General features: G+C 37.9%; 1 protein-coding gene across 1 annotated transcript; it reads left to right on the forward strand.

The window, feature by feature from the left end:
- Positions 1-7,268: 7,268 nt before the first annotated feature.
- Positions 7,269-8,213, forward strand: LOC138086261 (olfactory receptor 2T12-like). Its single transcript, XM_068981056.1, has one exon. The coding sequence runs from the start codon at positions 7,269-7,271 to the stop codon at positions 8,211-8,213; it is 945 nt and encodes a 314-aa protein (XP_068837157.1).
- The last annotated feature ends 5,256 nt before the right edge of the window (positions 8,214-13,469 follow it).

The following is a 13,469-nucleotide window of genomic DNA, read 5'->3' on the forward strand; positions in this document are numbered from 1 at the left end:
TGGCATATTCAGTATAGCACTTTCACAGCATCATATTTTCAGTTCAGTTCAGTCGCTCAGTCGTGTCCGACTCTTTGCGACCCCATGAATCACAGCACGCCAGGCCTCCCTGTCCATCACCAACTCCCGGAGTTCACTCAGACTCACGTCCATCGAGTCCGTGATGCCATCCAGCCATCTCAACCTGGGTCGTCCCCTTCTCCTCCTGCCCCCAATCCCTCCCAGCACCAGAGTCTTTTCCAATGAGTCAACTCTTCGCATCAGGTGGCCAAAGTACTGGAGTTTCAGCTTTAGCATCATTCCTTCCAAAGAAATCCCAGGGCTGATCTCCTTCAGAATGGACTGATTGGATCTCCTTGGAGTCCAATGGACTCTCAAGAGTCTTCTCCAACACCACAGTTCAAAAGCATCAATTCTTCAGAGCTCAGCCTTCTTCACAGTCTGAGAGGTGTTAGGGGACATCTTATCGTGATTTTGATTTGCATTTCCCTGATAATTAGTGAATGCTGAACCCCTTTTTATGATGAGCCTATTAGCCATTTGTGTGTCTTCTTTGTAAAAATGTCAATTTAGGTACTTGCCGGTATTATAAATGAGTTTTTTTTCTGCTGTTAAATTCACTAAGGTTCTTATATATTTCATATATTAACTCCTTATCAGATATATAGTTGGCAAATATTTCTTCCCAATGTGTACATTGCCTATTTTGTGATTGTTAATGTTGCTGTGATGGAGAAGGCAATGGCACCCCACTCCAGTACTCTTGCCTGGAAAATCACATGGACGGAGGAGCCTGGTAGGCTGCAGTCCATGTGATCGCTAAGAGTCGGATGCAACTGAGCGACTTCATTCTCACTTTTCACTTTCCTGCCTTGGAGAAGGAAATGGCAACCCACTTCAGTGTTCTTGCCTGGAGAATCCCAGGGACGGCGGAGACTGGTGGGCTGCTGTCTATGGGGTCACATAGAGTCTGACATGACTGAAGCGACTTAGCAGCGGCAGCAGCATCATGTTGCTGTGAAGACACATTTTAGTTAGATATGATACTACTTGCCTATTTTTGCCCATGTTGCCTGAATTTTTGGTGCCATATCCAAAAAATCATTACTAACATAATGTCAAGGAAGTTTCTCCTAATATTTTCTTCTAGAAGTTAAAAATTTTCCATCTTATATTTCGACCTTTACTCTATTTTTAGTTGATTTTTGTATAAGATGTAAAATAAGATTTCTATCTTATCATTTGGCATATGAGTATCCAGTTTCACACTACATGTACTGAAGAAATGATCCTTTCCCACTAAATTTACATGGTGAAGTATTTCTGTTTTCAGTTAAGCTGGCTGATTTCTTGCATTACTGGACAGAAATTATTTGCACCTGTACTGGACACAAATACACATGTTCATACACAACTTCACAAATTCCAGGCCTTAAATAAGTAGTAAATAGCAAGTTAAACACAGATGCATTCACCTGGAGAGCTAAGCAATCTTTAAACAAGCATTTTAAACAATGCTCCAGGATTATACAGAAATGACAGGCTCTTTTCCGTTTGCTGTATTTCCTATTATAGATAACTTTCCACAATGCTTGGGTCAATATCAACAGAAACACTAGTTTAGAGATTTTTTTTCCCCTGTTTGAAACAATCACAATGATGATAACAATAAACACTGATACAGCATTTACAATGGGCCAGATACCTTTCCAGGTAGTTTACAACTATTTGATTTAATCCTCTAATAATGCTACCAAGTAAGCAATGTTATGCATATTTCCTGGAAAACAAAGGCAGGGGTTATTCATTACAGTAATGCAAGATTGTGAAATGGATAAGGAATAGACACAAGGATTTAAACACACACACACAATTTGGAATTGATGAGTTTATGGAGCACTGACATCCAGTTCAGGATAGAGTCAGCACTCACCTTTAGATGGTATAATTAAGGAAATATTTCTCAAAGTGTAATTAACAAGCCCTTCTGGTGATTCATATATTCCCTAAAGTCGGAGAATCACAAATTTAAAATTATTTAGAGATAAATCTTTCTACTCTGGTATCTCAGGACAGTTTTTTAAAAAGTATTAATATTGTTTGCATTCTTGTAGAACTATTTCAGGCAATTAAATCACATGTGTTTGGTTCAAGGAGCAGAATTTCAGTTTTGCCTTGCACAATTTCTTGTATTTGCTGTTTCTAACAGTGTCACATTGCTTCATCTTACCACTCAGGATTCTTTTGCTTTAACAAAAACCTAGGAGGTAAATTAGTTCATTTCATCATTTACTCTTAAGAAACATTTATCTGTGTTTCCTTGCCATAGACGATTTGCCTTTGCAAGTGCCATTGCTCAAGGGAAGATATTTTGTAGGTGTAGGATATTTTAAGCAGTCATATAGGACTGCTAAGTAAATATGGCATGCAGCCAGGAGCAGAAAGCAGTATCCTCAACACTCATATAAGCAAACATCTGTAGCCAACCTATCAGAAAAATCGAGCATCAAATATGTATATATGCACATTTCATGGATTGTGACTCTTCTATAGAGGTGAGTCTAATTAGTTTGAAAATCATTTACTCATTTTTTAAGAAGTCACCTCAGTCGATTCATATTTGCTATGTACTTGATGCTTTACATTTGAATTTTTAATTTCATAGTAATTTTGTAAAATGTCATCCACAAATGATAAAAAATAAAAGCTTCCCTATTGTCTATGTGTAAGTTGTGGGCTGTGTCCACTCTGTGAGTTAAAAAGTCGTTTTGAAATGGCAGTGAATTCAGTCAGTTTATTGAGTTAATTTTATGGTAATTTTTCACTGAACAGTGGGACAGTTTTAAGGAAATAACCATACTATATCAATATCTTGTGACTGTAAAGGCACTTTGTTTGTGAAGTGCAGGATGGCAGAAGAGAAAAGAAGTTTATAAAGGGCAACTCCCAATAATTCATGACAATGACCTCTACCAGTGTTTATAAGTAAGTGTGGCTAGGGGGAGACTATAATCAATTTGTGTAACAGCATCAGAAAGGGCATACTTTTGAGATTAATGGAGTTTCTAAAATATTTTTCATATAACAGGTACAAAGTAAGTATAAAACATCGGGGGTGGGGGCAAGATATACTGTTACTTTAAAGAAAATGAAACAGAGTCTCCTTTTCTTTCTCTGAAGGATACATACATGTGCATCTAAAAAAGTATACATCCTCCAATTAAAATAAATAAATTTATATTAAAATAAAATAAAATCCCAGGCCACAGTTTGTAGAAAAAAATAAATAAAATAAAACATTTTATTGTGAAAAAAAATTAAAAAATAAGAGACTGAAAAAATAAATAAATAAAACTTTTTTAAAAAGTATACATCATCTATTTCTGCAGGAGAAATATTTCTATCATTTCTGAAAAAATATGTATAGTTTTAATTTTTTTCAATTTTTTGCCCTATTTATTAATAACATGCTGGAATTAATTTTGTCCACAATTGACCTAATGAAGAAATACTTATAAGGGCATGTCCATAGTCATGATTTGGTGAGTTAATGTAGCCTTTTTTTTTTAACAGCTAAACATTTCACATAGCAAGTAAATACATTGATATATACATAATTACAAAAATTATTCATTTAAACATAATTTGTATGATATTTAGGAAAAAAAAGGTGAAGCTGTTTGTCCATATAATTGAAAGAATTATGTAATACATTTAAGCTGACATTTTTATTAAATTACCATATTGAATTCTGAGCAGTGTAATTTATTAAAACAATAAACAAATATAGCAGATTTATGTACTTTTACTATTTTTTCATTATAAAGAGTAATAGTTCCGAGTTTTACTCTTATTTAATTTAAACACATTCATGCGTGCATGCCTGTGTATGTGTGTATCTCTGTCATTTATGTTTCACCTTTGAATGTCACCTTCAATTTGCCAGAGCATTCAGTCAATTTATCAAATCAATGTATTATACTGAGATTTTATGTCTCCTGTTTATGTGATTTTTTTTTTAATGGCAGCAAATGATCCTGAATGCTGAATTAAATTAAAATTTAAAATTTTGTCTGAGTCTGCAAAATGACTTGGGAAATTATTTTAAAAATTTGTCATGTGCAAAATGTCTTCTTTTAATTATCTGAGTAATCTGTTTAGGAGGTTTATAATTTTAAGCATAAGTAAACAAACAAAACAAAGTTGACTGATCTATCACATATGTAGAAAATGACAGAATGATTCTTAAACCAGGACTTATTTTCCAGGTCTTGTGACCTTTGTTCATCATCAGTAAGATGAACCCAAGTGTAACTTAAATTTATAATGAAAGCAGAAGGAGTCTGAATTCAAGGTTCATGGCAAAAATAGGAGAAAGATATTTTAAATAGTATATACAACAAGGGACTGCATATACTAGATAGAGGTTATTTGGACTCACAAGGTTTAACAATGCCTTGATTGGGTAAAGTAGAATATCTATTTTTCTGGTATCTGATGCTTAAACAAGTCTCCGAAAGATACTGGTGTTAATGTGTGTTTTATGTCCGTTCAAATGTGAATGTTCTTGTGGTTCAAATAGTGATTTAATAAGCCATTAGCACTGCTTTTCTGCAGGTGTTTTAAAGAGACTGCTAGTGTGTATGATGTCGTGATTTCTTTGCAAGAGGTGGGCTATGATGGCCATATAATTTTTATAGAATTAAGATATTCACAAAATCAAACTCTTTAGAACAGAAAGCAGCATCACTGCCTCTCTCTGTAATGATAAATAACTGGACAAATTCTAGACAATAGGCTTAGAAATTGTTACATCTCTAAAGATTTGGTGATGTTTTCTTCACCATATCAGAAATAAAGATGTCTTCAAAACTTCAGTTCAGTTCAGTTCAGTCACTCAGTCGTGTTCGACTCTGTGACCCCATGGACTGCAGCACCCTAGGCCTCCCTGCCTATCTCCAACTCCCAGAGCTTGCTCAAACTCATGTCCATTGAGTCAGTGATGCCATTCAACCATCTCATCCTCTGTCATCCCCTTCTCCTCCCACCTTCAATCTTTCCCAGCATCAGGGTCTTTTCAAATGAGTCAGTTCTTCACATCACGTGGCCAAAGTACTGGAGTTTCAGCTTCAGTATCAGTCCTTCCAGTGAATATTCAGGACTGATTACCTTTAGGATGGACTGGTTAGATCTCCTTGCTGTCCCAAGGGACTCTCAAGAGTCTTCTCCAACACCACAATTCAAAAGCATCAATTCTTTGGCGCTCAGCTTTCTTTATAGTCCAACTCTTACATCCATACATGAGTACAGGAAAAACTATAGCTTTGACTAGGCGGACCTTTGTTGGCGAAGTGATGTCTCTGCTTTTTAATATGCTGTCTAGGTTGGTCACAACTTTTCTTCCAAGATGTCTTTTAATTTCATGGCTGCAGTCACCATCTGCAGTGATTTTGGAGCTCCCAAAAATGAAATCTGTCACTATTTCCACTGTTTCCCCATCTATTTGCCATGAAGTGATGGGACTAGATGCCATGATCTGCAAACGTTACATTCATTTTTTTTTTAAAGTGTCACATTTGTGCATTTTTTTCTGCTAATAGCAAGGGATTATTGGTTCCTTGCAGCTACATACTCTTCTGCTCTTTATAAATTTACATGTCTTTATCGACTTTAAAAATGGTAAACACTAAAAAATTCTTACTTGTACTCTGTGTATAATGGCTTTCAACCTGTAAATCCTTTCTAATGAAGCTGTACTCATTCATCTCAGTCATTTCAGTTTTGACTTCCCTGGTGGCTCAGATGGTAAAGAATCCACCTGAAATGCAGGAGACCTGAGTCCAATCCCTGAATTGGGAAGATCCCCTGGAGAAGGGCATGGCAACCCACTCCAGTATTTCTGCCTGGAGAATCCCCATGAACAGAGGTGCCTGGCAGGCTACAGTCCATGGGGTCGCAAAGAATCAGACACAACTGAGTGACTAAGCACACACAGAACAAGAAAATGGTTCTTTTTTGTTGAATATTAAAAACTATGTTTAAAGACAAGTAACATATTTGAATTTAGGTATTTTTAAAATAAAGTGTTTTTTCTTCCAAAGTATCTTTACATTTTGTTAATAATTATACTTCATGGTATTGAAGTTGCTGTAAAATTGCTTCTTTGTCCTTTTAGTAATGTTACTTCTCATTATACTTATTGGTATTTTCTCTGAGCATTTATTAACATTAAAGATCTTTCATTCTTCCCTGTCATATTCACCTGATGATGTGAAGTCTCTGTGATAGTATACTTTGCAGTGAAATGGTGTTTAGGGCTTGTCACCAAGCTTAGTAAGCTGGAGAAATAAGTTTGTGAGAATAAGTGTTGTGGGAAGACACTGAAGATTTCAGAGGAGAGGGTAATGAACTAGAATATCTGCATTTTAAAATCATGTAAATAGAATAGTGATTCAGTGAGAATTTTCATCAATTACTGAGGATATTATCTCCCTTCAATGCAGAAATTTTGTTTCATTTATATTCATCCATTCCATTTCATGGTCCTAGGAACTATAATTTCTTGTTATATATTTAAAAAAAACTAGATTGAATATGTTACAATTTCCAAAATTTAGAAAAAATTACCTGTGATTAAAAAATATAGATGACAAATTTCTAAATGAGTGTTTATTTCCTCAATAAGTTAATTTGGTTTCAGTACACATAATAAGAGCATAAAATAACAATACAAAATGTATAGTCAAAGTAACTATTTACAATTATTTAACCCTTGACATCGTTTTCTGCTTCTGATCTATTTTAATCTATCATCTCAATTAGTTAATACAGTATTCTCTGGTGGCTCAGATGGTAAAGCTTCTGTCTGCAATGCAGGAGACCCAGGTTCGATCCCTGGGTTGGGAAGATCCCCTGGAGAGGGAAATGGCAGCCCACTCCTGTATTCTTGCCTGGAAAATCCCATGGACGGCAGAGCCTGGTAGGCTACTGTCCATGGGGTCTCAAAGAGTAGGACATGACTGAGCGACTTCACTTTCACTTTCACTTTACTTAAAATATTAACATTAATTAACATTCCACTATAGAGAAGTGGATGATAGGTCAAGAAGACTCATTATAAACAGGAAGTAAGGCTTTGAATCAGGTCCTTGGATCCCATATCCACTACATACCCAGAAGTTATGAAGTTGAACTATGATTTTTGGATAATAAAAGCCTTTATATTTTCTTTTTTTTTTCCATTTCCAGTGTCATATCCAGCAGAAATCATGGAGAAGAGAAATGCAACCTCAGACTTTATTCTCCTAGGAATCTTTAAGCACACAAGATCCCACCTCTTTCTATTTATGATGGTGCTGACGATGGCCATTGCTTCCTTGATGGCCAATGCCCTCATGCTTCTCCTGATTCTCCTGGACCCCCGTCTCCACAGGCCCATGTACTTCCTACTGAGCCAACTCTCCCTCATGGACCTGATGCTGGTTTCCTCCATTGTGCCCAAAATGGCTGCTGCCTACCTGACATGGAACAAATCCATCTCTCCTGCTGGCTGTGGGTTGCAGATTTTTGTCTCACTCACGCTTGGTGGTGGAGAGAGTTTCCTCTTAGCTGCCATGTCCTATGACCGTTATGTAGCTGTTTGCCACCCACTGAGATACCCTGTACTCCTGAACTGGCCATTATGTATTCAAATGACTTTGGGCTCTTGGTTCCTGGGGGCAGCTGATGGGCTCACGCAAGCGGCCACTACACTGAGCTTCCCATTTTGCAGTGCTCATGAGATCGATCATTTCTTCTGTGAGGCCCCCATGTTGGTGCGTTTGGCTTGTGCTGACACATCAGTCTTTGAAAATGTCATGTATGTTTGCTGTGTGTTAATGCTCCTAATTCCCTTTTCCTTCATTCTGACTTCCTATAGCCTTATTCTCTCTGCTGTTCTCCATTTGCGTTCTCAAGAAGCCCTCAAGAAGGCTTTTGCCACCTGTTCCTCCCATTTAGCTGTGGTGGCACTCTTTTATGGACCTGCTATTTTTATCTACATGAGACCCAAATCCTATAGGTCAGCTAACCATGATAAGGTTGTGTCAGCATTCTACACTATCTTTACTCCTGTGCTGAACCCCCTCATCTACAGTTGGAGGAACTGTGAGGTCAGAGAAGCCTTGAAAAGGTGGCTGGGAAAATGTGCAGACTTCAAATGTCAGCAAACTTAGTCCCAGTATTTATCATTACCCATTGTCAAATTATTGAAATTATTAGCATTATAACCATATTATAGCTATCTCTTCTTTAGTAATGCTTGAAGAGAAAATTAAATTCTATGATTGGTATAATAGGAAGTTGTTAAGAATTGTCAGTCTACTGTGTGTGTGTGTGTGTCTGTGTGTGTGCTCACGCTCCCTCAGTCCCTCAGTAGTCTGACTCTTTGTGACCCCATAGACCGCAGCCTGCCAGGCTCCTCTGTCCTTGGGCTTTTATAAGCAAGAATACTGGCCCATATCAAGATATAATGTTTCTTGAGCTTTTAATATTTGCTATACCTCATGCTTGGAGAAGGCAATGGCACCCCACTCCAGTACTCTTGCCTGGAAAATCACATGGACGGAGAAGCCTGGTAGGCTGCAGTGCATGGTGTCGCGAAGAGTCGGACACGGCTGAGTGACTTCACTTTCACTTTTCACTTTCATGCATTGGAGAAGGAAATGGCAACCCATCCCAGTGTTCTTGCCTGGAGAATCCCAGGCTCGGGGGATCCTGGTGGGCTGCCGTCTATGGGGTCGCACAGAGTCGGGAATGACTGAAGCGACTTAGCAGCGTACCTCAAGCTAAGCAGCAAGAATTCTGGAGTGGGTTGCCATTACCTTCTCCTGAGGATCGAATTCGCCTCTCCTGCATCTCATGCACAGAAAGGCAGATTCCCTTACCTCAGAAGCCTGAAATTATTTTGCATCCTACGACAACCATGTGATATAAGTATTTTGATTCCCATTTTCTAAATAAACAGGAAGTTAGTTAAATATTATCGCCAATAACAAAGAGTGAAAAATGTTAAAATAGGACTGATATTTTACTTCTTTCTAGTAATTTATTCTTAATATTATGTTTTCTATGTCTTTGCTCTGTGCGTTTCTAATAATTAAATATAGAGATCAAAGAAAGATAAGAACACTGCTATTTAGCTATAATTTAAAATGAAAGCCCATGGCACAGGAGAAAGTGTGTAATCAAAACGTGTTAAATTGTCACAATATTGTTTTTCATTTCTCTGCAGACTGTATTATTTGGTGTTTGAAGGCAGTCTTTTCAATTCATTCAATTTTTCATTTAAGTAATCCATACCTTTCCCCAGGATCTAATTGTAACTGCAGCGAGTAATATGTTTTAACACAAACCACAAATAAACTCTTATTTTTGAAACTGATTTTGTCCATAATATTTGAAGGGTATATTGATTTATGATGGACATGGGTCCATGGATATGACCTAAGATGCATAAATATGCTCAGTCTTAATAAACCACCTGATGATAATGAGTTTTCAAATGTGAGTAAGAATCAGCTATTTCTTTTTTAAAAGTTATTTCAGACACTTGATCTCTGCAAATGTGCAGATCACTAGGGTTATTTCTTATGCAAAATACAAGTCACTCCTTAGGTTGGGAAAGAGGACTATTTATCTGTTAAAGGCACAACCTAGGCAAATACAACAGAACATTTGGCCATCAAAGTCAAACGCCCATCAGAAACTGCATAAATTGGCCTATGCAATCACAGATGGCACCACTCTTATGGTAGAAAGTGAAGAAGAACTAAAGAGCCTCTTAATGAAAGTGAAAGAGGAGAGTGAAAAAGTGGCTTAAAATTCAACATTCAGAAAACTACGATCATGGCATCTGGTCCCATCACTTCATGGGAAATAGATAGTGAAACAGCGGAAACAGTGTCAGACTTTATTTTTCTGGGCTCCAAAATTACTGCAGATGGTGATTGCAGCCATGCAATTAAAAGATACTTACTCCATGGAAGGAAAGTTATGACCAACCTAGATAGCATATTGAAAAGCAGACATTACTTTGCCAACAAAGGTCCATGTAGTCAAGGCTATGGTTTTTCCAGTGGTCTTGTATGGATGTGAGAGTTAGACTGTGAAGAAAACTGAGTGCCAAGGAATTGATGCTTTTGAACTGTGGTGCTGGAGAAGACTCTTGAGAGTCCCTTGGACTGCAAGGAGATCCAACCAGTCCATTCTGAAGGAGATCAGTCCTGGGTGTTCTTTGGAAGGAATGATGCTAAAGCTGAAACTCCAGTACTTTGGCCACCTCATGTGAAGAGTTGACTCATTGGAAAAGACTCTGATGCTGGGAGGGATTGGGGGCAGGAGGAGAAGCAGACGACAGGGGATGGGATGGCGAGATGGCATCACTGACACGATGGACATGAGTTTGGGTGAACTCCGGGAGTTGGTGATGGACAGGAGGCCTGGCATGCTGCAATTCGCGGGATCACAAAGAGTCGGACACGACTGAGAGACTGTACTTGGGGCTGGGTCTTGGTTGCCTCATTTCCTTGAAACGAGCAAGCTCTCTAGCTGTGGTTGTTGTTGTTCAGTCTCTCAGTCCTGCCTAACTCTGACACCGTGGACTGCAGAATGCCAGGCTTCCCTGTCCTTCACTATCTCTGGGAGCTTGCTTAAACTCGTGTCCGTTGAGTCAGTGATGCCATCTAACCATCGCATTCTCTGTTGTCCCCTTCTCCTCCTGCCTTCAGTCTTTCCCAGAATCATGGTCTTTTTCAAATGAATTGGCTTTTTGCATCAGGTGGCCAAAGTATTGGAGCTTCAGCTTCAGCATCAGTCGGTCCAGTGATATTCAGGAGTGATTTCCGTTAGGACTGACTGGGTTGGTCTCCTTGCAATCCAAGAGATTCTCTCTCTCTCTTTTTTTTTTAAAGTATATGTGTAATTTCTTTACTGAAGTATAGTTGATTCACACTGTTCCATGTGTATAGCAAAGTGATTCAGTTATACATACATATATATATATTATTTTCAGATTTTTCCTATTATATGTTATTATAGATATTGAATATAGTTCTCTGTGGTATTCAGTAGGTCCTTGGTTTTTTATCTATTTTAAGAGATTCTCAAGAGTCTTCTCCAACTCCACAGTTTGAAAGTGTCAGTTCTTCATTGATAAGCCACTGTTATGGTTCAACTCTCACATACATACATGACTACTGGAAAAACCATAGCTTGGACTAGATGGACGTTTGTCTGCAAATTAATGTCCATATTATTTAATACTTTGTCTAGGTTTGTCATAGCTTTTCTTCCAAGGAGCAAGCATCATTAATTTCATGGCTGCAGTCACCATCTGCAGAGATTTTGGAGCTCAAGAAAGTAAAGTTGACACTTTATTGTCTGCCACTGTTTCCACTGTTTCCCCATCTATATGCCATGAAGTGATGGGAACAGATGCCATGATCTTAGTTTTTTGAATGTTGAATTTTAAGTAAGATTTTTTTCACTCTCCATTTTCATCTTCATCAAGAGGCTCTTAGTTCTTCTTTGCTTTCTGCCATAAGGGTGGTGTCATCTGTGTATCTGAGATTACTGATATTTCTCCCAGCAATCTTGATTCCAGTTTGTGTTGCATCCAGCCCAGAATTTTGCACAATGTACTCTACATATATGTCGAGTTCCACTCAACAAGCCAGGGTTTCCCAAAAGCGTGATATGGCAAAAGAATGAGAAAGACACAAGAATTGAAAGCGAGGATCAGGGGGCCAACACTGCTCTGATGTGAAAGTGCCCAAACTGACCAAATCAGCTTTATTATATGTTTTCAGGCAGGGGAGTACATCCAAGGGAGACATGCTCTCAGAAACGTATGGAACGATATGGCTATTAAAGATAGGCTAGGAAAGTAACATAAAGATTAGCTAAGAAATATTTACTTTTAAATAATGATTTAGGTTGCTGTCTAAATAACAAAGCTCCAGATATGAAAAACATTTGACTCAGAGACGTCAGGTCATGGAACAGTCAGATGATGGCTTTTCACCTCTGGGCACACATCCTGCTTTCAAGATGTTTTTCTGTTCCCTCTGGACTTAATCCAAGAATCATATGTCTTGTATCTGGTCAGCAAGATTGATAATGCTTTCACATGCCTTTCATGGAGTCTGCTTTTTCTCTGTTGTACTTGCTTCCTACACATAGAAGTTAAATAAGCAGGGTGACAATATATAGCCTGATGTACTCCTTTCCCAATTTGGAACCAATCTGTTGTTCTATGTCCAGTTCTAACTATTGCTTCTTGACCTGAATACAGGTTTTTCAGGAGGCAGGTAACATGGTATATTATTCCCATATCTTGAAGAATTTCCCATAGTTTCTTGTGATGTACACAGTCAAAGGCTTTGGCATAATCAATAAAGCAGAAGTACATGTTTTTCTGGTATTTTCTTGCTTTTTCGATGATCAAACCGATGTTCGCAATTTACCTCTGGTTCCTCTGCCTTTTCTAAATTCAGGTTGAACACCTGGAATTTCACAGTTCACTTACTGTTGAAGCCTGGCTTGGATAATTTTGAGCATTACTTTGCTAGTGTGTGAGATGAGTTCAATTGTGCAGTCATTTGAACATTCTTTAGCATTGTCTTTCTTTGGGATTGGAATGAAACTGACCTTTACCAATCTTGTAACCACAGATGAGTTTTCCAAATTTGCTATCATATTGACAGCAGCACTTTCACAGCATCACCTCTTATGTGAAATAGCTGAACTGGAAATAGTTTTTAAATGAACTAGCTTTTAGATGAAATAGTTCATCTTTAAAGTGAAATAGCTCACCTGGAATTCCATCACCTCCACTAGCTTTGTTCTTAGTGATGCTTCCTAAAGTCCACTTGACTTTGCATTCCAGGATGTCTGGCTCCAGGTGAGTGAACATACCATCATGGTTATCTTGGTAATGAAGATCTATTTTGTATAGTTCTTCTGTGTATTCTTGCCACCTCTTCTTAATATGTTCTGCTTCTGTTAGATTCATACCATTTCTGTCCTTATTGTGCCCATCTTTGCCTGAAATGTTCACTTAGTATCTACTTTTCTTGAAGAGATCTCTAGCCTTTCCCATTCTATTATTTTCCTCTATTTCTTTGCACTGATCACTGATCACCTCTATTTCTTTTCTTAGCTCTGTGTGCTATTCTTTGGAACTCTGCATTCGAATGGGTATATCTTTCCTTTTCTCCTTTGTCTTTCACTTCTCTTCTTTTCCCAGTATTTGTAAGGCCTCCTCAGACAACCACTTTGCCTTCTGGCATTTATTTTTCTTGGGGATGCTCTTGATCACTGCCTCCTGTACAATGTCACAAACCTCCATCTATAGTTCTTCAGGCACTCTGTCTATCAGATCTAGTCCTTTAAATCTATTTCTCACTTCTGCTGCATAATCATTAGAGATT

This window comes from Capricornis sumatraensis, chromosome 9 (genome assembly GCF_032405125.1).
Source record: "Capricornis sumatraensis isolate serow.1 chromosome 9, serow.2, whole genome shotgun sequence".
NCBI classification, from domain to species: Eukaryota; Metazoa; Chordata; class Mammalia; order Artiodactyla; family Bovidae; genus Capricornis; species Capricornis sumatraensis.

Excerpts from the sequence above, each read along its gene's own strand:
- LOC138086261 (XM_068981056.1), top strand. The coding sequence starts at position 7,269 with ATGGAGAAGAGAAATGCAACCTCAGACTTTATTCTCCTAGGAATCTTT.